At 41.9% G+C, this 24,988-nt stretch overlaps 2 protein-coding genes and 1 long non-coding RNA gene across 27 annotated transcripts in view; 2 read left to right on the top strand and 1 right to left on the bottom strand.

Moving 5' to 3' along the window:
- Positions 1-6,022, top strand: part of TIA1 (TIA1 cytotoxic granule associated RNA binding protein) — a 30,981-nt gene extending 24,959 nt beyond the window's left edge. For 12 of the 19 annotated variants that reach the window (XM_077915800.1, XM_077915802.1, XM_077915796.1 and 9 more), the window contains 6 exons: positions 3-111; positions 494-589; positions 703-787; positions 1,187-1,310; positions 2,167-2,312; positions 3,322-6,022. In XM_077915800.1, coding sequence (XP_077771926.1) covers positions 3-111; positions 494-589; positions 703-787; positions 1,187-1,310; positions 2,167-2,312; positions 3,322-3,448 — 687 coding nt within the window. In that variant the 3' untranslated portion in view covers positions 3,449-6,022. Of the gene's footprint in view, positions 1-2; positions 244-493; positions 590-702; positions 788-1,186; positions 1,311-2,166; positions 2,313-3,321 lie in introns of those variants that run through there. The other 7 variants (XM_077915804.1, XM_077915799.1, XM_077915797.1 and 4 more) reach the window with 4 other exon arrangements.
- Positions 6,023-7,596: 1,574 nt separating this feature from the next.
- LOC144324368 (uncharacterized) lies at positions 7,597-13,341 on the bottom strand. Its single transcript, XR_013389929.1, has 2 exons — positions 12,600-13,341; positions 7,597-12,501 (listed from the first exon to the last, which is right to left on the bottom strand). It is a non-coding gene; the product is annotated as an uncharacterized LOC144324368 (long non-coding RNA).
- C11H2orf42 (chromosome 11 C2orf42 homolog) overlaps positions 12,964-24,988 on the top strand; it is a 27,680-nt gene continuing 15,655 nt past the window's right edge. Inside the window, exons 1-3 of one of the 7 annotated variants that reach the window (XM_077915795.1) lie at positions 12,964-13,119; positions 22,770-23,048; positions 23,444-24,278. In XM_077915795.1, the coding sequence (XP_077771921.1) occupies positions 23,456-24,278 (823 nt within the window). In that variant the 5' untranslated portion in view covers positions 12,964-13,119; positions 22,770-23,048; positions 23,444-23,455. Of the gene's footprint in view, positions 13,120-13,220; positions 13,348-13,394; positions 13,519-13,626; positions 13,827-14,576; positions 14,683-22,769; positions 23,049-23,443; positions 24,279-24,988 lie in introns of those variants that run through there. The other 6 variants (XM_077915789.1, XM_077915794.1, XM_077915791.1 and 3 more) reach the window with 6 other exon arrangements.

Raw genomic sequence — 24,988 nt, 5'->3', positions numbered from 1 at the left:
AGGATGCCGAAAACGCCATTCAACAGATGGGTGGCCAGTGGCTTGGTGGAAGACAAATCAGAACTAACTGGGCAACCCGAAAACCTCCAGCTCCAAAGAGTACATATGAGTGTAGGTGTATTGGAGAAGAAAAGGAAATGTGGAATTTTGGAGAAAAATACACTAGATTTTAAATGTTAGAGCTGTTCCCGGAGACTTATTGCAGAAATAGATGAGAAGCAAATCAAGACTACTGTTCAAAATGTACTTAGTTTTCATTTTTGTAATCTTAAATAAATGATTATCTCTAATGTCAAGTCTCCTATTAAATAGAGAATATTAAGTAATTTTTTTAGATATTGTTGGGGGTGTTTAATCCTCAAATGTATTATGTGTTACATAAGCATTTTAGTCAAGGTAAAAATTACCATTACAGTAGTGTAATTGATGCTGCTTTTCTGTTTCTGAACATTTTATTTAATGAATTTAAAATATTAAACTTTTCCCTCCTCAGCAAACACCAAACAGCTATCCTATGATGAGGTTGTAAATCAGTCTAGTCCAAGCAACTGTACTGTATACTGTGGAGGTGTCACTTCTGGGCTGACAGGTATGGAAACCTTAACTGTATGGCACCTTGAGGATAATTTTTTAACTGAATGCTTGATGTTTATAGGATTTTATATAACTTGGTGTGGTTTGTTTTTGTATTTTGTCTAACAGAACAACTAATGCGTCAGACTTTTTCGCCATTTGGACAAATAATGGAAATTCGAGTCTTTCCAGATAAAGGATATTCATTTGTTCGGTATGAGTAGTTTAAAAAACAAAACAAAACTTTTTCCCCCCCCCAAAATCATTTTGAATATTTAACTTAGTAGTTTTCTTAAAAATTTACCTTGGCTTAAAAAAAAAAATTTATCTTGGATAAAAAAAAATTGAGATTTCTCTAGCATTTAGCAGTATTTGCTGCTGTTTTTTTAATGGCTCCCTCCTTATAACCACAAGATCAAGAAGACTCTCTATTAAAATAAATTTCTCCAGAACTACAAGATTCTTGAAAAAATATACCAAAGAAAATAGACATCTTAACATGTTTATTTGTGTGAACTGCCTGTTTACCTCAGGCTCAGCTTGATTTTTTAAAATAAGTTTTATTCATAAGTAAACAGTTTATATTGGTGATTCTTAATATTGTTTTCAATAGGTTCAATTCCCATGAAAGTGCAGCACATGCAATTGTTTCTGTTAATGGAACTACCATTGAAGGTCATGTTGTGAAATGCTATTGGGGTAAAGAAACTCTTGACATGATAAATCCTGTGCAGCAGGTGAGAGGGTTCTTGACTTTGGACAGTAATTGCTGGGGTGATAGGTTATTTTAAAATGAAATTATTGATAATCCTTGGTAATAGTTTCTAGTTAAAATGATAATATATAAGGGCTCTTAACATTTGGTAGATTTATTCACATACTATTTGGAAACTCACAAATGTGTTTGATTCATTTGAAACAAAAGCTATAAATATATTTAGAACCTTGGCATTTTCTTCTAGATTTTGCTACTTTTGTTTTTCCAGGCAGCTTTACTGGTTTAAATGTGAACCCATAAAAAATTCTCTGAAAGGATGCCTGGGGTGGCTCAGTCAGTTAAGCATCTGACTCTTGATTTTGGTTCAGGTCATGATCTCAGGGTGATGAAATCAAGCCCCAGCTCTGTACTGGGTGTGGAGCCTGCTTAAGATCCCCTTTCTTGCACGTTCTTGTGCTTTCTCTCTTAAAAAAAAAATTCTGTGAAGAAACTGTAAATGGAGCACAGACAGGCATAAGGAAATCTAAACTATATAAACTATATGGAATAAGTAATCTTTTATATCTTCCCTTTCTATTTTAGTTACAAAACACTGAAACATTGTACAGTTTAATATTTATTATGGAGACATTACCTACTGCCTTATAAAGAGTGTGTCATTAGAGCATCGCGTAGAGAGTTACATCAGTATAACCTCACTTTTTTTTTTTTTTTTTTTTTTAAGCATCCATCTTACAGACTCTTGTTTATCCTTTCATTTTAATTGCATTCATGGCCTTATATGTTATGGCTATACGTTTGTGGTATATTAGGACAGTATGTGTACATATAACTTCAAATAATATTAAATTACCTGTTATGATTTTATTTAATAGCAGAATCAAATTGGATATCCACAAGCTTATGGCCAGTGGGGCCAGTGGTATGGAAATGCACAACAAATTGGCCAGTATATGCCTAATGGTTGGCAAGTACCTGCATATGGAATGTATGGCCAGGCATGGAATCAACAGGGATTTAAGTAAGCATATTTGCTCTTTTCCTTTATTATTAGCATTTGAAAAGTTAAGGACTTAGGAAAAGATTTTAAGTACTTAGTAGGCAATGTGGTCCTCTGTCTAAGGCAAGTTTCAGCCTTTGAAGGACTTAGTTTAGAGCTGTTTCTAATTTATAGTTTTAAGTATATTTCTTTAAAAATTGTCTGGAAATGAACTGCCCTGAGGCATAACCAATGTTAAAAGAATTTTGGTAATGCTGGATAATGAATCAACTAATATTTAAGGAAGAAAATGAGAGCTTAATAATTGCTAAGTTTTTTATGTGACCTCTGATCATTTAGCCATTCTTGGATACAGTTATTTTGATGCTAATAGTTTTATTCGTTCTGCTTTTTTTTGTTCTGTGCTAAAGGGTTGGTTTATACATTAATATGTATATTTATACATTAATATGGGTACTTCTTGTAACAAGTTTGTGCCCCATGTTGGTGTAGCATTTACTTAAAAATAAAATATCTAAAAAATATATAAGTGAAAGAACCTTATTTGTAATGTTGAAAAATATTATGAGCAAAAAAAAAAAAAAAAGAAAAGTATTATGAGCTTATATACGCTAATAATTGTTCTAATTTCTTCTTTGAGTAATATAAGTGGCAGTCTCTATTGTGCCAAATGATGAGTTTCTTTCAGGTAGTGGTTTGTTCAGTGTATGTCTAACCCAGATGCACAGTTTTCCTTTCTGAGGTTAGAAATGAGTATTTTCTGAATTCAAAGGGAATAAATGTTTACAGGTAAAGGGGTTTTGTTTTTTCATTTTTTAGCTATATTAAACTAACAAAAGTAAACTGTACAAATTAAACCTATGAGGATGCTTGTTTTTAAGAGAAAAAACTTTTGCCTTTGTTTTCCCTGGCATAACCATTATTATTATATTTAGGCTTAAGTGTTTTTTCCATGTATAATGTTATTTTTTCTCGGCATTTTAACCAGTGGATTCCCCCTCCTCTCTGCTTCTTTCACATTTTCTACCAGTCAAACACAGTCTTCTGCACCGTGGATGGGACCAAATTATGGAGTGCAGCCACCTCCAGGACAGAATGGCAGCATGTTGCCTAATCAGCCTGCAGGGTATCGAGTGGCAGGGTATGAAACCCAGTGAAAAAGGACTCCATAATCTAAAGCCAGTGGCTTGAGGCTACAGGGAGTGTAGTAAAGCCGTTGTTTACTTAAAGATTTATCAAATCAGTCAGTGCAAATGTCAGATACAATGTATTTATTTAAAAGATTCATTTTTTAATCATGAAATTACTTATCATCCACATTGTTTTAAAAAGAAACAAGATGCTGGATGTCTGCCAATTTTTGCCTTCATTACCTTTTTTGATAAAGTTTCTCAGATCCTTGTTTCAAATACAAATGCAGGGATTGCTGCCACTTTTTTAAAAGTAAGAGGCAGAAAATTGCACAATGTTGAACTTTTTTCCACTAAAGTAGCGTGCAGTTCTAGTTTGCATTCCTGATATGATTTAAAACATGTAATATAAAGATGTTAAAAAAATGAAGAACCAAAACTGTGCAGAGTCTAGAAGTTCTTTGTAATCTTCAGCTTGTGCACAATTCTGTTTTAGGGGGTTTTTTTTGTTTTTGTTTTTTTTTTTAAGGCATTGTTTGAACTGTCCCATCCTCCACTGTTTTCCCTTTGGGGTTTTAAAGTATAAATTATTAGTTTACATCATTTTTGTAACTACATTTTTCACAAATTTGTCTTGCCTTATTAAATTTCTGTAAAATATACTTAAATGGAAAAAAATGACGTTCACTTAGATTGAAAACTTTTCTCAGATGGATTGATAATTGCATTCATTTTGTGTTTTATATGAGAAGGTGCCTCAAGAATTCCCTCTTGGATTTGTTTAAAGGATTTTTATCTTCTGTGATAAACTTTGCTGTGTACCAGGAAATATAAAAACAAAAACTTGCTACTAAAGAAAATCTCTGAAATGTGAGAAGTTCTTATGAGCCCGTGTTAATTTCATGTGTCAACTTCTACATTTACGTGTATTGTTTCATTCTGTAAAATGTTTTAGCAATTTAATATTTTGCACAGTTAGCAAGCTTTGTATGTCATTTCCTTCTTAAAGGCATCGTGCAGAGTTGACAGGAGATTTATAAGGTTTTAAGTTGTTTGCATGTGAATATCAAATACACACTTTGGTAGTCTTTGAATACAAAGTCATCTGCTCTTGTTTTTCAAGAATTTTGAGACACAAAGTTGTATGTAAAGGAATATGTTAATTTGCCATTTTCTAGTTATATTTACTCAAAAAGAGTAAATCAACTTAATTTTAATATGTACAAATGATAGCTGTGAAACTGTAGACTATCCTATATCAGGCTTGGGGTTCGTTGTGAACTTCAAAGTTAGCCTGAAGGACCAGCCGGGCAAAGCATTTTTTAAATGTTCAGAGGCCAAAAGATAAACAAACAAAAAAAAAAAACCTTAAAATCCTACCTCCTTAAACAGCCTTCAAAGAGGAGAATCCTCAGTGCAATCATTATTTTTATTCTTTTGGTACCTGTTTTCCCGGAGTTCCCAATTTTATTATTTTGGGGTGGCTCCGAGCATTAAGAGGTTTAATCTTTGATGGCATTGTTCTAGTTTTAAAATTTCTAGTACATTTCAGAGTCTCTTAGAAGAGTCGTGGGAGATTTCGTTTTGTTTTCAGTGAAAGTCACAGACTTCCTTCTTCCTTTACTCACAAAGGGGAAGAGTCCCCCATATACATATTTGGATGGTTTGTTGTTTTTAAGACCTTCAGAGAGCTCCTAGCGTTTAGTAACAGAAAAGGCCTGTGAAATCTTAACTTTCCTGGCCTTGTCTCTTCCAGATAGGAGCAAATTAAGCTGGTCTCTAAAGCCAATATTCATGTAAACCAGAGCCCAGGAAAGACAGCTCATAAGTGTATAATTCTCTGGAGCTCAATTCTATGCAGTTGTACTGATGTTTAAGTCACTGTGTATTTTTAAGTGTTGATACATTAAAAGTTGCTTTATGGAAGATGAGTAAATTTTTTAAATACTTGGGAATTTTATTTCCTTGTTAACTTCTACAGATCAGGGCATGCAACCAGAAGCAGCTTAAATGAAATACTCAAAAATAAAATATCAGGAAGCTATTTTTCGATTCTTCTGGTTTATGTTTCTATTTTAGGACCCTCATTTTTCTTAGTCAAAAATATTTTGTTTCCTGTACATCTGTGGACTGCAGGGTAAATTATTTGGACATAAGTAATTTAAGCAAAGTATAGTTTTCTTTGATCGACTATCTCAAGTAACACTTATTAGCCAATATATTTTCTTATTGCACAAATCTTAAAGTGTACATTGACTACTTTTTGAGAAGAAAGTGGTATTTCTCAAAAAGTGACTACTGAACAAATGGACATTTCAGGAACATTGATAACTTTGGTTTAAATCTTACTCCTAGTGTTAAATCATTTAAAGTTTTTTTTTTTTTTTTTTTTTTTAGTCTAAAAATCATACTGGTTAGTATCAGGTAAGAAAATTAAAGTTTTGAAAATGGTTTCGTTCTCTGCAATATGCATTCAGATTTTACTATAAAATACATCTGGTACTGTAAAGAACCTGAAGTGATTAACACTTAATGGGTCGTTAATCCAGTATTCTTTGCCCTGACTGTTTGGATATTAAAGTTCCTTTATGTTTTCTATAATCTGTGGGATTTTCTTGCAGTGATTATTGTGTGTGAAAGATTTTTCTTTTTAGTCTAGCCATACTGTTATATTCACTCAGGTATTTGTTAGCTTTTTTTTAAAAAAATCTTATTCCAGAAATCATGGTTTGCATTTGGTACTGTTTAATACCACAAAGAATTGGCATTCTGTAGATTTATCTCATTATGAAACCAGGATCTCATTTTCCTTGTTGATGTTATCTTCCTGTTGAAAATGAGTTACACATTCTAGTTTTATTCTCCTGTTTTGTCCCTGTGTTTGCTCGTCTGCTTTTGTATGTGTGTTAGATTTCAGTGGACATTTGAGAAGGCAGTTGGTAGGGACTAGATTATATTTACAAAGAGAATTAGGTTTACTAAGTACTGTGGGGTGCTCTTGAGGTTATGGTTAAATTGGAAAAGTAAAATGTGTTTGTAGGAATGAAAAAGCAGATCTGGGCTTTTAAAGCAGTCCCTGTCTTTAGGGACACCTGGCTGGCTCAGTTGTAGAACTTGTAACATTTGATCTTGGGGTTGTGAGTTCAAGCCCCACATGAGTAGAGATAACTTTAAAACATGTACAACAGTGAAAGTGATGATTTCTAAAGTCAAAATCATTTTTTTGTAGAGAGTTATTCCATCTTTTCCAGTCACTGCATTTTGACTGTTGTATTTAGAACTATAAGAACCTGGGCAGCCCGGGTGGCTCAGCAGTTTAGCGCCGCCTGCAGCCCAGGGCATGACCCTGGGGACCCGAGATCGAGTCCCACGTCGGGCTCCCTGCGTGGAACCTGCTTCTCCCCCTGCCTGTGTTTCTGCCTCTCTCTCTGTCTCTCATGAATAAATAAATAAATAAACAAAACCTTTAAAAAACTGTAAGAACCTACCTTCCATAACAACACATTTTAATTTAAAAGCCTTAATAAAGTGTTTATGAATGTGTTTCAATTAAATAAGATTTTATATTAGGCCTCTGAAGTTGGAGGCAGCTGAAGTTGTTCTGACAGTAATTCAACTTAAAAAGGAAAAACTAGACCTCCAACTAAGGATTGCTAGGGTAGGAATAATGATTAAGCACAATTTTACTAGGTTAATGAGATTCCTAGCCCATTATCCTTGTTCGGCTCTAAAATACCAATAGCCGCACTTGTGTAGATCATGCGGGCTTTGGAGGATCTTTATATGGAAAAAATAAACAACTTTTGTTTTTTTGTTTTTGTTTTAAGATTTTATTTATTCATGAGAGACACAGAGAGAGAGAGAGAGAGAGAGAGAGGCAGAGACACAGGCAGAGGGAGAAGCAGGCTCTGTGCAGGGAGCCTGATGCGGGCCTCGATCCCGGGACCCCAGGATCACGCCCTGGGCTGAAGGCAGACACTCCACCACTGAGCCACCCAGGGATCCCCAAAATAAACAGCTTTTGAAAGAAAAGACAGATGCTGACATTTGATGGTCCCCACCAAAAAACTAGCTGGTCACCAATCCCCTCACAGTGGAGAATGCCAGTCACTAAGCCCTGCTCACGTACATACCTTCTCCAAAGAGGTGTTCGGTGTTTCACTTTTAAATAAAGACAGCTAGTAGTAGTAGTGTTTTCAGAACTTTGAATTATATATCCGATGACACTTTATACACACATGCACTATCATGGATGACCATAGAATAAACATTTTTAGACCTGCAACTTAGAGGATTTTCTTCCTTGAATTCCCTAGTTCTCAGTTACTGGGTAAGCTCCATAAAAACGAGAGATCAAAACGTCTAGCAATGGGACCTGGCGTGGGAGTCCTGGAGAACAGCTGTGAAGCGATGTGGCAGCCAGTCCAGAATGATGGTCAGAGGGCTCAGGCTCAGCTTGGTCATCTGAGGTGTGGGCTACGTAGGTAATTAGAGAATGAGCCATTTTACACGGTGGAGGGTGTAGGAAGACTTGTGTTGGAAGAAAATCAGGCAAGTGACAAAAGGCAATTGTCAGGAGAAACATCCTTCCAGAAGGGAAACCACCTTCCCTTCCCGGGCCAGATACACATACTAAGGTATTTCAGAAGCTTTCCTGGATTACGTTAGAAAATATTTGTATTCTTCCACTGCTTAGAATATTGTATGTTGGATTTCCTCTACCTATCTTCTGTTTCTATCAATTGTTCTTAGTCTTTTTATCTTTGTTTGCTTTTCTCATTTCTAATAACTGTTCCTTAACATGCTTCCTGTGGTCTCCAGATTCACTTGTGCCCCCTTTAACGTAGTCTTCATTTCCAAAATGGTTTCTTTTAATCCCTTTCACCTGTTTCACACATCAACCCACTTGCCTCCCCTCTGGCAACCATCAGTTCTCTATAGTTAAGAGTTCAGTTTTTTTGGTTTGTCTTTTTTTCTTTGTTTCTTAAATTCCACATACAAGTAAAATCACATATAAGACAAATCATTTGTGTTTCTGACTCCTTTCACATAGCATTATTCTCTAGATCCACTCATGTTGGCAAGTGGCAATATTCTTTTTCACAGCTGAGTAGCATTCATCATGTGTGGGATGTGTGTGTTTACACGTGTGTACCACACATCTGTATCCATTGATATATCATTGGGCACCTAGGCTGCTGCCATAGTTTGGCTATTATAAAAAATGCTGCAATAAACCCAGGAGGCATATATATTTTTTGAATTAATATTTCCACATTCCTTGGGAAGATACTTAGCAGTGGAATTACTGGATCATATGGTAATTCTGTTTTTAGTTTTTTGAGGAACCTCTATACTGTTTGCCACAGTAGCTTCACAATTTGCACTCCCACCAGCAGCGCGTGAGGATTCCTTTTTCTCCACGTTCTCGCCAGCATGTTTCCTGTGTTTTTTATTTCCACCATCCGGACACATGCAAGGAATTCTTATGTTTCTTAGCTGCATTTGCTTCATTAGTGTTTTTTAATTCATGTTAGAATGTTGATATATTTGCAGCTGCTTTGTGGGAACATTTTTCATGTCTTTTCCTTAGGGAAACTAGGTAAGTTTTGCTATTTCATATTTTTTTTTAATTTCATATTTTTAATTAGAGCATCTGCACAAGTGCTGTGTTTATTCATTTCTGCTTATTTGTATTTGAAACTGTTTGGAGAATGAAGGAGAGGAACCCCGTCCAGTTTTCTCACCTCCCTCTGGCTACAATGAATTCCCTCCCTTGGGATATGACCTTGTTCAGAAGTTATGTGCAGGCTCTCAGCTCCCTGGATTCCTTCATCTGCTACATTAAGACCTAATGCCTGTGTTTCAAGGAGATCCCCTAACTTGCTTTCTGAAAGACCTCTGGACCCCAGGCACTTTACACATCTCCCTCCCTTCTCCACTGCTCCCAGCACTCACACAGTTGTTCGGTCCTCACTGCAGTCTCCACGCAGGGTGAATATTTGCAGAGTGAGACCTGCCATCAGTATCCCACTCATCCCACTCTTGGTACACTGCACTCTGGTGGCCTCCCATGCATTACCACTCGGTGTGGAACTTCTAAGTTTTCTCTGCCCTCTTAGTGTCACCTAAGGTAGTGTTTGGGGGGGGATTCATGGTCCTATGTTTTCCTTGTTGCTCTCCGTGGTTTCTAGGAGGGATAGAGAGACCCAGAACCAGGCGGCTAACATGTTTATACAGAATCAAAAGCCCAAAAGAATCTTTTAAACAAGTAAATTCGATTGTGACACACATACACACCCCTACTTGAAAGTTTTTGCTTCAAATTGCATTTAAGATGTCATCTAAAGTCTTTAATAAGGAGGGCGCCTGGCTGGCTCAGTGGGCAGAGCAGGAGATTTAATTTTGAGGTTGTGAGCTCAAGCCCCAGGTTGGGTGTGAAGATTAAAAATAAAATCTTTTTTAATAAATTAGTATGGTCTGCATTGCTTTCTGTGCATTTTGTATTTTCCAACTTCACAGCAAGTCATTCTCCACTCTCCCCTAAGCCTTTCTGCTCCCCACTCCTCTCCTGAAGTTTTTTTTTTTTTAAACTTTATTTTATTCATGAGAGACAGAGAGAGGCAGAGACAGAAGCAGGGACCCCACGCGGGACTCGATCCTGGGTCTCCAGGATCACATACTGGGCTGAAGGCGGTGCTAAACCACTGAGCCATCTGGGCTGCCCTATCTTGAAGTTTCTTTTTTTTTTTTTTTTTTTTTTTTTTGAAGTTTCTTGAATAAGTAAACACTTCATGTCAGGAGAGAGAGACCAACACTAAAACTTTGAAAAGGAAATTTTAATATAAATAGTTGCTAAATAGTAAGAGGTGGTTAACTACTAAAAGGGATAAAACAAGGACTGTTAAAGGGATCCAGAAGTCGCAGGTGAAAAAACCTACCAGCTACAGTGAAGGAACTGGGAGTTTAGGAGAGCCTTGAGACCTCTCCAAAGGGGACTTGGTTACCACAGAACGTGGAGCCTGGTGAAGAAACATGCCGGAGGGCGTGGGCTGGAGAGGTCCTTCGCTGTTGGCCAGAAAGCACGAGCAGGTTGGAACTGGTCAATGGCAATGATCCACCTGTGAGGGAAGTGTCTTCCCACCACCATCTCCTCCCATTGTTCCCCAGTGCCCTCGGACCAAGCCCAACAGGGAGCCAACAGGCAAAAGAGATGTTTGGCAAAACCAAGTAAAGAAGGGTGGATTGGGAACGGAGACTCCTATCCTGGGGCCTTGCCACCTGAATCCCTTTTGCCTGCTTTGTCTTCAAGTCTCTACTTAAATGTCACTTCCTCTAAAAGGCATTCCTTTACCCCCAATCTAAATCATAAATCAGTAGCTTCTCAAACCATCTTACAAAGCTTTTCCTTTATAGCATCCGTGATAATCTTTAATTAAATACAGTTGACCCTTGAACAATAACAGGTTAGGAACACCAACCCCGCTGCACAGTCGAAACTATGTATAATCTGACTTTCCCAAAGCAACTATTAATAAGCCTACTGTTGATTGGAAGACTTGCCAATAATATAGTTGATCAACACATAATTTTTAAGTAATAAATATATATTGTATTTTTAAAGTAGGCCCCACACCCACCATGGAGCCCAATGTGGGGCTTGAACTCCTAACCCTGAGATAAAAGATCTGAGCTGAAAGGAGTCAGGCACTTAACCTACTGAGCCATCCAGGTGCCACTACATTCTATTCTTACAACAAAGAAAGCTAGAGACCATGAGAGACTCCTGACCCTGGGAAACGGATGCGGAAGGGGAGGCGGGTGGGGTGACAGGGCCGGGCACTAAGGAGGGCATGTGATGGGGTGAGCACTGAGTGTTATACTATATGTTGGCAAATTGAATTTAAAAAAATTATAAGAGAAAATACAGTACTACACTGTATTGAAAAAAACGTGCATATAAGTGGACCCACACTATTTAACCACATTCAAGGGCCAATTGGTGTTTTCATTTTTTCGATTATATTTTTAAACTTGTGTCCTTCAAAATAAACTTGTGTTCTTCAGTAAACGGAAAGCTGGCGTCCATTTCCTCCAATACCATATTATGTCCGGGAACCCACTAAATAATAGGTGCTTGCTCAGCACATGTTTGTTGGATTTAATCGATTGCTATCTCGTACAATCTGATTGTGACCAAATGGCTTTTCTACCATGTGCTGCTGATACTACGGGCTAGAACACTGGGCGGGAGGTGAGAAGAGCTAAAACTGAAAGACCAAGTCAGGGCCGATTCTTTGTGCTATGCCAAGTAACTTGGACGTTTTTTAATCCTAAAGATCCTAGGGATCCATTGATCTAATTTGTGTTTAGGTCAAGATGTGTCCCAGGCTCCTGGCTTGAGCAATCAGATGGATGGCGGAGTAGGGAAAGGAAAAGGCGCCCCTTTGTGAGGGCAAGTAAGACTAGAAGCTAGTTAGAGGGCAGAAGAGAGCCAGGGAGTTCCCGCCTTCAGCATGTGCAGCTCAGATCTGTGTGACAGAAATAACTAGCCGGTAAGGATACAGAATTTAGGAGGGAGATCCAGGCTGAAATTAGGCCTCTGAGTCTTCAGCATTTAGGTGACAGTTGGAAATCCGTGGAATGGAAATCGCCCAGAGAGATGCTAGAGGGAGAAAAACTCTTAGGTCCATCAGTGTTTTCGGGTGCAGAGGCAGAGAGGCTTGCAAAGGAGAATGAGAAGGAGCTACCTGACGGGTGGGGGAAATAGAGGGTCCTGGCTGTGGCAGAAATCACGGAGGAAACACTTCAAGGAAATAGTAGCAGTCAAGTGTGTCAAATACTGCAGGAAGGAAAAATACAAGAGGTGTGTGTGGGGGGGAAAAACTCCACTGGATTTAGCAATAAGGAAGTACCTTTAAAATGAGGATTTTCGGGCAGCCGGGGGTGGCCCAGCGGTGGAGCATCTGCCTGGGGCCCAGGGCGTGACCCCGGGGTCACGGGATCGAGTCCCCCGTCGGGCTCCCTGCGTGGAGCCTGCTTCTCCCTCTGCCTGGGTCTCTGCCTCTCTCTCTGTGTGTCTCTCGTGAATAAATAAATAAATAAATAAATAAATAAATAAATAAAATATTAAAAATACGCATATATAATCAAAGCAGAAACGCTGAACTGGAAACACCTCGTGGTAGCGTGCCCTTGTCCCGTTTCCTCCGGTCTGGACCCCGGTCCCATCAGCAGGCCGCAGGGACCCGCCGGCCTTGCCTACCCCCGGGTAGCGGGCGACCCGCAGCTAGGCCGGGGCCCCGGCTGGGCGGACACGCAGGTTTTACAGCCAACGCCCCGGGGGGCGAGTCTTCCCCGACAAGACGCCGAGTCGCAGCCAACGCCTGCCGATGATGCACAGAATTTATGACGATTTGTGCTGCGATTACCGGTGAATTCTACACCAAACAGAGCGCTCTCGGGGCTGAAGCCTCCCGCCCAGCCTGCAACCGCACGGGACGCCGCGCAGCACCCCCGCCGCCCGCTCCGCGCAGACTCCGCCGCCTACGGGAGCGAACTACAACTCCCATCGGACAACGCGAGCCGAGGGGGCGGGCATCCGCCGCGCGTGGGCGGCGCCGACCAATAACGACCGTCGTTACAGCCAACAGTTTGGCCGCGTTTGTAAAAGGCCGCGGCAGGCGAAGAGAGAGGAGGTGAGGGCGGCCCTGGGCCTGGGGCCCCGCGGCCGCGGGCGGCGGAGGGAGCGGGGCGCCGCGGGGCAGCTAAGGGGGCCGCGTTGACAGAAGGCGCGCGCGGCGTCGAGCCGGGAATGCAGGCGGAGAGCGTGTCCGAGGAGCGGGGTGCCGGCCAGGCGGGGCCGAGGCCGGGGCCTGCTTGGCACCGGAAGGGAGCCGCCGCGCGCGGGGGATGCCGGGAAGCAGGTCTCCGGGAGCTGCGGGGCGGGGGCGGGGCCGGAAGCCGGGGGGCGGGGCCGGAAGCCGGGCGTGCGGGCGCGGGCCGCGGGGGCGCAGCAGCCGGGATGCCCGCTTGTGGGCGTGCCCCCGCCTCGCGCCCGTGCTCGGCGCGGGGACCCGGTAGAGGACCGGCGCCTGGTAGGTGGAGCGGCCGCGTCAGGCCGCGTCAGGCCCCGCGGGTCCGAGCGGGCGGACGGTGCCCACGTGACCGCGGCGACGCCAGGCCGCCCCTGGCCCCCGCGCCCCCCGCGCCCCCCGCGCCCCCGCGCCCCCGCGCCCGCCGCGGCCGGTCGGGGCCTGCGGGAACCTGCGCCGCCTCCAGGAAGCCGCCCTGGGTGAGCTGTCCCGCCGCCGCCGCCGCCCGGGCTCAGCCGCAGACCCGCCCAGACCGACCTCCGCGGGCGGGGTTCAGGCGCAGGCCATTGTCCTAACCTTAGGCCGTGGAGGTAAAGCGGACGTGCTACCCAGCAGCCTCACGTGCCCCCGCGCCCCGAGTCCGCGGCTACGGAGGCGCCCTGTGCTGAGACCGGCGGGGCGCGGGGTGCGGGGCGCGGGGCCTGTGCACCACCCGGCCCTTCACCGTGTCCCTCCCGTCTCCTGCCCCTGCGCCCCGGCCGCCGCCCGCCTGCCTTCCGGGTCCAGGACCTTGGGGCTCTCTTGCTGGTCGGTTTCTTAGATTCCACGTATAAGTGAAATCATACGGTATTTGTCTTTCTCCGTCTTCCCTAGCACAGTACCTGAGGCCCACCTGCGCCGTTGGCAGTGGCAGGCCCGCCCCCTCCGGGCCTCAGGGGTGTTCCGTGGTTTTCCAGCAGAGGATTCCATTTATAGCCGCACACGCCACATTTTTTAAGAACATATTCTATTTACTCATGAGAGAGGCGTCTAGAGACCCAGGCAGAGGGAGAAGCAGGCTCCCGGCAGGACTCGATCCCGGGACCCCGGGGTCACGCCCTGAGCCCAAGGCAGGTGCTCCCACCGCCGAGCCTCCGGGTGCCCCTGCCTCTTGCTTATTTTAAGATAGGCTTTGGGATGTTGAAAATTATTTTTGTTTTTTATTTTTCACAAGCTGGCTTTTCATGCTCTGTTCATTTTTTTTTTTTTTAAGTGGGTTTGTTATTGATTAAAAAAAAAAACAACTCTTATTTTAGAAAATGAGCTCTTTGGCATTCACGTTTCAAATATTTTCCCTCTATTTTTAGTGACAGGTTTTTATCGTATTTAAGGAATCTCTATACCCAATGTGGTGCTCAAACTCAGAATCCCAAGATCAAGAGTCACATGCTCAACTGACTGAGCCAGGCAGGTAGCCTTTTTATTTTATTTTATTTTATTTATTTTTTAAAGATTTTATTTATTTATTCATGACGGAATGAGAGGCAGAGACACAGGCAGAGGGAGAGGGAGAGAGGCAGGCTCCATGCAGGGAGCCCAACACAGGACTCAATCTCAGGTCTCCAGGATCATACCCTGGGCTGAAGGCAGGCACTAAACCACTGGGCCACCTGGCTACCGTTATTTCATTTTTTTTTTTTAAGATTTTATTTATTCATGAGAGACACACAGACACAGGGACACAGGCAGAGGGAGAAGCTCCCACATACAGGGAGCCCGATGTGTGACTCGATCCGGGTCTCCAGATTCACGCTCTGGGCTGAAGGCAGCGCTAAACTGCTGGGCCACCCGGGCTGCCCCAGGAACCCCTTTTATTTTTTATTTTTTATTTTTATTTTTTTTTAAATTTTTATTTATTTATGATAGTCACACAGAGAGAGAGAGAGAGGCAGAGGGAGAAACAGGCTCCATGCACCCGGAGCCCGACGTGGGATTCGATCCCGGGTCTCCAGGATCACGCCCTGGGCCAAAGGCAGGCGCCAAACCGCTGCGCCACCCAGGGATCCCCAGGAACCCCTTTTAATAACAGCTTTATTAGGAGCCCCTGGGTGGCTCATTCAGTTAAGTGTCCAGCTCTTGGTTTCCACTCAGGTCATGATCTCAGGGTCATGAGATGGAGCCCTGAGTTGGGCTCCATGCTTAGCATGGAGTCCGCTTGTCCCTCTTCCTCTGTCCCCCCACCCATTCTCTCTCTCTCTCTCTCAAATAAATAATAAAATCGGGCAGCCCTGGTGGCTCAGCGGTTTAGTGTCCTTCAGTCCAGCGCCTTCAGTCCAACGCCTGATCCTGGAGTCCCCAGATCGAGTCCTGCATCGGGCTCCCTGCATGGAGCCTGCTTCTCCCTCTGCCTGTGTCTCTGCCTCTCTCTGTGTGTGACTATCATAAATAAATAAAAATTTAAAAAAAAATCCTTTTAAAAAAATAATAATAAAATCTTAAAAAAAAAAGCTTTGTTAAATAGAATTCACTCCTTTAAACTGTTGTTATTCAGTAGTTTTTCATATATTCACAATTTCACAGCCTTTCATCACTTGGAAAGGAAGCTAGCAGTACTAGTACTAGTACTCACTAGCAGGCACGCATTTCTCCCTTTCTTCCCAGCTCTTGGCAACCAACACTTGTCTCTGTGCATTTGCCTATTCTGCATATTTCATTTAAATGTAATCATACAGTGTGTAGCTTTTTTGTGTCTGGCTTCTTTCACTTAATGTAATACTTCAAGACTCATATAGCATGTAGCAGAATCTCATCTCAGAGCCAAACTATATTCCATTGTGTGGGTATGCCGTGTTGTGTTGGTTCATTCATCAGTTGATGGATATTGGATTGATTCCACCTCCTGGCTATTAGGAATACTACTACTATGACATACAAGTACACATTTTTGTATGTTTTCAGTTGCCTTGGTATATGCTCTTGTGAGTCATATGCTAACTCTAACATTTTGAGGAACCATCAACCATTAGTTTTCCAAAGTGACTGCCATTTTACGATACTATCAACTGTGTGAGGGTTCCAGTATTTCAAGATCCATGACAACACTTGTTATTGTCTGCCTTTTATAGTCATCTTAGTGGCTATGAAATGGCATCACATTGTGGTTTTGATCTGAAATTTCCTAATTATGTGATGTTGAACAATTTTTCATGTTTATTGGCTGTTTCTTTGGAGAAATACCATTCAGACCCTTTGCCCATTTTTAAATTGGGTTCTTTTTCTTTTTTTTTTTTTTTTTTTTTAAGATTTTATTTATTTAAGAGAGAGAAAGAGAGCATAAGTAAGGGGAGGGGCAGAGGGAGAAGGAAAAGCAGACTCTCCCTGAGCAGGGAGCCCTACTTGGGATTTGATCCTGGAAGCCTGGGATCATGACCTGAGCTGAAGGCAGATTTAACCAACTGAGCCACCCAGGAGCCCCAGGTGTTCAGTGCATTTTGATGCACGTATATATAGCAAAATGATTACCACCAAAGTACTAGCTAACACCTTCATGTCATATAATTACCGTGTTTTGTTGTGGTGAGAACATTTAACGTCTACTCTCTCAGCAACTTTCAGCTATTAGGGAAAGTATGTTAGTAATATAATATACTATCATTAGCGATAATCACCATGTTGCCTAATAGATCCCCAGAGCTTATTCATCTTATAACTGGAAGTTTGCACCTTTAACTGATATCTCCCATTTCTCCCACCCCTCACTCCCTGACCATCCATTCCATTCTCTGTCTTTATCAGTTTGGCTTTTTAAAATTATACGTATAAGTAAAATCCTATAGTGTTTGTCTTCTCTGTCCACATTGTCTTTCCCCCCCTTCCCCCTCCACATTGTCTTAATTTGCTTTGTAGTAAGTTTTGAAATAAAAAAGTATGAGTTCTTACATTCTGTTATTCTTTCTCAAGATTGTTTTGGCTCTGCCTTCATTTCTATGTTAATTTTAGGATCACCTTGTCAATTTGCAAAGAAAGGCACCTGGGTGACTCAAGTCATTTAAGCTTCTGCTTCAGCTCAGGTCTTGATCCCAGGGTCCTGAGACTGAGCCCCAAGTCGGGCTCCCTGCTCATCAGGGAATCGACTTCTCCCCCAGCCCCTACCTCCACTTTGTCTTTCTCTCCCTCTCTCTCAAATAAATAAATAAAATCTTTTTTTTTTTTTAAATAAATAAAATCTTAAAAAAAAAAAAAAGACATCTGGAATTTTGATAGAGATTACATTGTATCTATAGATCATTTTGGAGAGTAGTACCTTCTTAATATTAGTCTTCTGATCTCCAGACATGAGAGGTCTTTCCATTTTTTTTTAGGTCTTTAATTTTTATTTAAGATTTTATTCATTTTTATTTTTAAAATATTTATTTATTTATTTATTTTTTATTTACACAGAGAGACAGAGACACAGGCTGAGAGAGAAGCACGCTCCATGCAGGGAGCCCGATGTAGGACTCAATCCCGGGTCTCCAGGATCATGCCCTGGGCCGAAGGCAGGGGCTCAACTGCTGAGCCACCCAGGGATCCCAGACTTTATTTTAGAGAGGGAGAGAGAGCATGCGCAAGCAAAAATGGGGGTAAGGGCAGAGGGGTGGGGAGAGGGAGACAGAATCTCAAGCAGACTCCTCAGTGAGCGTGGAACCAGACTTGAGCCTGGGGGCTTGGTCCCAGACCCCCAGACAATGACCTGAGCAGAAACTAAGAGACGCTTAACCACCTGAGCCACCCAGAAATCATTAGGTCTTTAATTTCTTCCAGTGATGTTTGCAGTTTTCAGTGTACAAGTCCTGCACCGCTTTTATTCCTCACTTTGTTTTCATCTTTGGACTAGTTTATGGTACATTTTTCTATGCAGAAAATTTTCATTTTTGTATATCAAATATAACCAGTTTTAATTTTATTTAATTGTTTGTTTGTTTTTAGGTGAGCTCTATGGTCCAGTGTGGGGCTCGAACTCATGATGCTGAGGTTAAGAGTCATGTGCTCTACCAACTGAGCCAGCCAGGCACCCCTCAGTCTTAATTTTAAAATGGTGAAACATGGGCAGCCCCCGTGGCGCAGCAGTTTAGCGCTGCCTGCAGCCTGAGGTGTGATCCTGGAGACCCAGGATCGAGTCCCACGTCGGGCTCCCTGCATGGAGCCTGCTTCTCCCTCTGCCTGTGTCTCTGCCTCTCTCTCTCTCTGTGTCTCTATGAATAAATAAATAAAATCTTTTAAAAAAATGTTTAAATAAAGAAAATAAAATGGTGAAACAGGGCAGCCCGGGTGGCTCAGTGGTTTAGCGCTGACTTCGGCCCAGGGCGTGATCCTGGAGACGCAGGATCGAGTCCCATGTCGGGCTCCCTGCATGGAGCCTGCTTCTCCCTCTGCCTCTGCTCTCTCTCATTAATAAATAAATAAAATCTTAAAAAAAAAAATAAAATGGGTGAAACATTTGAATAGTATGTCTCTAAAGAGACAGATATGGCTAAATAAGCATGTAATATGTTGCTCAGCATCACTATTCATTAGAGAAATGCAAATTAAAAGCACAGCAAGGGACACCTGGGGAGCTCAGTGGTTGAGCATCTGCCTCTGGCTCAGGTTGTCATCCGGGGGTCCTGGGATCGAGTCCTGCATTGGGCTTTCTGCATGGAGCCTGCTTCTCCCTCTTCCTATGTCTCTGCCCCTCTCTCTGTGTCTCTCAGGAATAAATGAATAAAATCTTTAAAAAAAAAAAACAAAAACAGCATGTCATGTGAAAGAAGCCAGACACAAAATACCACATATTATATGATTCCATTTATATGAAATGTCCAGAAAAGTTAAATCTATTGAGACAAGAAAACAGAGTAGTGATTGCCTGGGGATGAGAATGGTAGTTGATTGCAAACGTCTAGTGGATCTTTTCATAAAGGATGATAGAAGGGTTCTCAAACTGGGTTATAGTGGTGGATGCCTGACTCTACAAATGTAATAATGACTGTCATTGAATCATATACATAAAGTGGGTGAATTTTATGGTCTGTATTCAATAAAGTTTCTTTCTCTCTTTTTTAAAGATGTTAGTTATTTATTCACGAGGACATAGAGGCAGAGACATAGGCAGAGAGAGAGGCAGGTTCCCCACGGGCAGCTCAATGTGGGACTTGATCCCAGGACCCGGGTTAGTCATGTCCTGGGTTGAAGACAGACGCTTAAAAGCTGAGCCACCCAGGTGCCCCAGTAAAGAGGCTTCTTAAGAAAGAAAAACAGCACTGATGTAGTCAGGGGAAAAATCAGTGTTTTGTGGATTTGTCATAATTTAGGCTATGCTCATTCTGATATCCTTAAAAAACATTGTTAAATCCCTTCCCTTTATTCTCTGTTAACAGTACCATTTTTCATACTTGAATGTTTTATCTGCCTGGAATTTATTGGAGTATGTGAAGTGAGAAAGGATGAATTAAAAAAAAAAAAAAAAAGAACAAACCTCCCTGAGCCGAAGACAGACGCTCAACCACTGAGCCACCCAGGCATCCCAAAATAAATAAAATCTTAAAAAAAAAAAAAAGTACATTTGTAATTTAGAAAGACACTAACAAATTACCTTCTGCAGAGAATAATCAAAAAAGTAAAAGAGGGGATGCCTGGTGGCTCAGTGGTTGAGCATCTGCCTTCGGCTCAGGGTGTGACCTCGGGGTCCCAGGATCAAGTCCCACATTGGGCTCCCCGCAGGGAGCCTGCTTCTCCCTCTTCCTGTGTCTCTGCCTCTCTCTCTCTCTTTCATGAATAAATAAATAAATCTTTGGAAAAAAAAGTAAAAGAAAAAATGAGAGGAAAGAATGGAATTCCTTTGATGATGCTAAAACTATAGCACCTTATGGCTTCGCCACAGTAATTGGCAAAACAGTGCCTCCTTAATGAGCAAATTTGTTATTTTCTACTTTAATGCTATGTTAAGTCATCATCATCAATGTAATTTTTAAAATTGATTAGTTTGTTAAGCTTTTTCATATATAGGTATTTTATATACATATATTTTTTTTTCTAGTTTGCAAATGAAAAACAACCTAAAGTTCAGAAGTTAAATTTGGTCACAGAGATAATTGGTGGTAAAGGGCAAACATTTCATCTTTTGACTTTGGAACAACATTCTCTTCTAAGATCCCATGTCTGGCTGAATGAAAATACCTACTAAAGAAGTTTATTGACCTGGAAAGGAAATGCTGCGTAAACAGGCTACTGCCCTAGATCAGGGGGTTTTAATGGATGATTTACCCCCACCCTACCCCCACCCCAGGATATCCAGCAATATATGGAGACATTTTTATTTTTTTTAACACTTTGGGGAGGAAGACTTGATTGCTACTGGCATCTAGTGGGTAGAGACCGGGGGTGCTACCTAACATTTTACAGTGTATAGGACGGTTCTGCACAACAAAGAATTATCTGTGTCTAAATGTCATTAGTGCCAAAGGTGAAAAAATCCTGCAATAGATCATATTTCACAAAGCTTTATTCACTTAGTGGATACTCAAAAAATATTACAGTTGGGAGATTAATTCATAGGACCAGTGAAAGGGTGAGCATTCTTAGACTTTGCTTGTTTGTACCTTATAATTTGTTGATTAACAAATAGACTATAGAAAATGTGGGTGGAAAAGTTCATCCAGGTAATCCTCTGGGGTCAGGGGACAAGAACAGCACTAACCGCCTATTTCAACATCACAAGCAGATTACCTTAAAAAATATATTGAACTTTGGGGCACATGGCTGACTCAGTCTGTAGAGCATGTGACTCTTGATCTTTTGTTTGTTTGTTTGTTTGTTGTGATCTTGAGGTTGTGAGATTGAGCCCCATGTTGGGTATAGAGATTACTTAAAAATATAAAATCTTAAAAAAAATAAAATCTTTTTTTTTTAAAGCTGAACTTTAGTTAATGAGAGCTGAATTGATGCCTGCAAATTACTTTGAAATCCAATAAAATGTAAGAGGGTTTGATGAATGGAGAAAGGGATAAATAGATATGTAATAAAGCAAAAACAGTAAAACGTTAATTGTAGAATGTAGTGAGTGGGTATGTGAAACTTCACTGTATAATTTTTTTTTTTAAGATTTTATTTATTCATGAGAGACAGACAGGCAGAGACACAGGCAGAGGGAGAAGCAGGCTCCATGCAGGGAGCCTGATGTGGGACTTGATCCCGGGACCCCAGAGTCATGACCTGGGCTGAAGGCAGGTGCTCAACCACTGAGCCACCCAGCTGCCCCTGTATAAATATTTTTTTTTATATGTTTGAAAATTGTCATAATATTAGAGGGGAAATCAAAAGAGATTCACCCTCTTATTAACAGACACGTGAAACCACATTTCTGATTTTGCTGGGTGGCCTCAGGGAAGTTACTTTGTTTTTATGTTGATTTTTTTTTAAGATTATTTATTTTAGAGAGAGAGCCAGCATGAGCAGGGGGAGGGGCTGAGGGAGTCGGGAGAGAGCATCTCAAGCAGACTCCTGGCTAAGTGCTGAGAGCCCGACTTGAGGCTCCATCCCAGACCCTGAGATCATGTCTTGGGCTGAATACAAGAGTCAGACACTTAACTGATTGAGCCACCTGTGTACCCCTCAAATTTTTTTTTCGCATTTTAGGTTTTTTTTTTTTTTTTTTTTTTAATATTCTTTATGCCCACTGTGGGGCTCATACTCATGAACCCAAGATCAAGAGTCACACGCTCCACTGACTGAACCACCTAGGCGCCACAGGCTACTTAACTTTTTAATTTCTGTAAAGTGTGATAGTTGTTTGGCTCAAATGAAATGCTAGTATTGTGACGTTCAAATGAAACAACATGAAAGCACTTTGAAAAGCAGAAAGTAGGAGATCCCTGGGTGGCTCAGTGGTTTGGCGCCTGCCTTTGGCCCAGGGTGTGATCCTGGAGTCCCGGGATCCAGTCCCACATCGGGCTCCCTGCATGGAGCCTGCTTCTCCCTCTGCCTGTGTCTCTGCCTCTCTCTCTCTCTCTCTCTCTCATGAATAATAAATAAATCTTAAAAAAAAAAAAAGAAAAGCAGAAAGCACCCTAAGATATAATGCATTACTATTAAGAAGGATGAGCATTTGGCCAATCATATGCCACGGCTCTGAATGTTCGTGACACTCCCCATGTAATGACATTAGCACTGTTTTGTTTTTTGTTTTTTGTTTTTTTTTTTTAAGATTTTATTTATTCATGAGAGACACAGAGAGGCAGAGACACAGGCAGAGGGAGAAGCAGGGTCCCTGCAGGGAGCCCAAAGCGGGACTCGATCCCGGGACTCCGGGATCACGCCCTGGGACAAAGGCAGGTGCTAAACTGCTGAGGCCCCAGGGATCCTCTGACATCAGCACTGTTTGACCAGCTTTAGGTGGAAGTACAAAACAACTGTTTCCATGACAGTTTCTGTCAAATATTTTTCCAAGATCTGTGGAAGACTTAAGATTCCTCTTCTAAGAGGACAAAGTCATGTTATTCTTGTAAATTTAGTGTCTTTTCTTGTCTTCCTTGTAGATTGCCAAGATCTCCACTGAGGACAGTGGGAATCTCCTTTGACTCTGGAACACTGGGCAGGAGCTTTGCGATTGGCTGCCCAAGAAGGAGGCGGAATGTCTGCATTGTTACACCAGAGAGTTCAAACTTCACAAGACTTTGGGTTAAACAGTATCATTTACTCTGCAAATGATTATGTCTTTGCCCATCCTCTATGATCATCACAAACTAATGAACAACCTCTCGGGTCTTATGAATTCAGGTTATACTGTTTTCCAGATGTGCTGGCAGCTGATTCAGGTAGGATCAGGCTGGGTTTTGTCAGGAATGGTGGAAAGGAAAGAACTCCTTCCCACTCTCCAGTTCTTGTCTGGATGAAACATCTGTGCATGTAAAAATTAGGGTAACTCACTAGGTTGTTGTATAAAGCAGTGTTGAGCCAAAAAAATGGTTTAGTTATATTAGGGTTCTAAAAAGGTGTAATGATTAGAAAAGCAAGATTTCCTTCACTTTTGTTTGATGGCTTACATGACTGTTCCGTTTGCAGGTGCAATTTGGAAATGGTAGCTAACCTTTTACTTTCTGTACAAAATATCGCAGGTGATTTTACTCCGTGTGTGTGTGTGTGTGTATGTGTGTGTGTGTGTGTGTGTCGGGATGTATATCCATGCTGATGGGCTGATTGCTTCTTCTAGGGCCTTTGAACAATGGAAGCCAGCTCTCTGAGGACTAAAGTCCCAGCCTTCTTGTCTGATTTGGGGAAGGCCACATTAAGGGGAATCAGAAAGTGTCCCCGATGCGGCACATACAACGGAACCAGGGGCCTGAGCTGCAAGAACAAGACGTGTGGAACCATATTCCGCTGCGGGGCACGGAAGCAGCCTAGTGCGGAAGCTGTCAGAATCATAACGGGCTCCGACCTGCAGGTGTACTCAGTGCGGCAGAGAGACCGGGGCCCCGATCACCGCTGCTTTGTGGAGCTGGGTGTGTCAGAGACGACAATACAGACGGTGGACGGAACAATCATCACTCAGTTGAGCTCTGGACGCTGTTATGTGCCCTCGTGCCTGAAAGCTGCCACCCAGGGGGTAGTGGAAAATCAGTGCCAGCACATCAAGCTGGCGGTGAACTGCCAAGCAGAAGCCACGCCTCTGACCCTGAAGAGCTCGGTCCTGAACGCAATGCAGGCCTCCCCAGAAACCAAGCAGACCATCTGGCAGCTGGCTACGGAACCCACAGGTCCCCTTGTCCAGAGGATTACTAAAAACATTTTGGTGGTGAAATGCAAGGCAAGCCAGAAGCATAGTTTGGGGTATTTGCATACATCCTTTGTGCAGAAAATCAGTGCCAAAAGCTTGCCTGAGCGCCGGTTCTTCTGCTCCTGCCAGGCCCTGAAAGCGCACAAGTCGACCACCTCCAAGGATGAGGTGGCCCAGAGATGTATCCATTTCTTTGCTTGCATCTGTGCCTTTGCCAGTGATGAGACATTGGCTCAGGAATTCTCAGACTTCCTAAATTTTGATTCCAGCGGTAGGTGGTGTGTTGACACAGTTACTCTGTTTTTCTAAAATGGCAATGAAAGAGTTCCACTGATGGCATCTGGAGATTGTCCTAGCAACCTTCAGAAGCAGTTGCTAGATAACTCAAATGAAAAGCATTCCTTCTTTTACTCCCACTCAGCACAGTTGCCTCAAGGTTGGTTGGTTGGTCAGTTGGTCAGTGGGTTGGTTGAAATAGATGCTCAAGAGTCTTGGGCATTTTCTCTGAGACAACAGATCTAGCAAAAGTTAGCAGTTGCTTTGCCTTTTTATTTTTTTTAACTCTTTCACAGATGCCCTATGTTAATAAAAACAAAGAATAAACAAAAAAACCTTTTATTTTGGGTCGCTTGCTTGTGTCTTATTTTTAAAGATGAGGAAAGCAAGTACCTGCTAAAACATCTTTCAGGACTGCACAGCAAGTCTTTTCTTGTGGTTATTAACAGTTTTATCTTTTAGATGCTTTTTATTTTCATTTCTTAATGATTTTTAGTTAGCAGTTCCTAACTTTCTAGTTTTATTTCTCTGTAGTCTTTTATCATGTTAATTATCCGTAAACAAAAACCTATGTCTTGGGGAGTCTTTAAATTAATTAATTTTAAAGCAGGCAATCACTCCATAATTTGTTTTTTATAAATTAATTTTCTCTAGGCAGGGGCCCATACTTACTCTTGGGTGGTATTAATAATTAAGAAATCTATT

Source organism: Canis aureus, chromosome 11 (assembly GCF_053574225.1).
Source record: "Canis aureus isolate CA01 chromosome 11, VMU_Caureus_v.1.0, whole genome shotgun sequence".
Lineage (NCBI taxonomy): Eukaryota > Metazoa > Chordata > Mammalia > Carnivora > Canidae > Canis > Canis aureus.
This window is presented reverse-complemented; position numbering and strand designations above follow the sequence as displayed.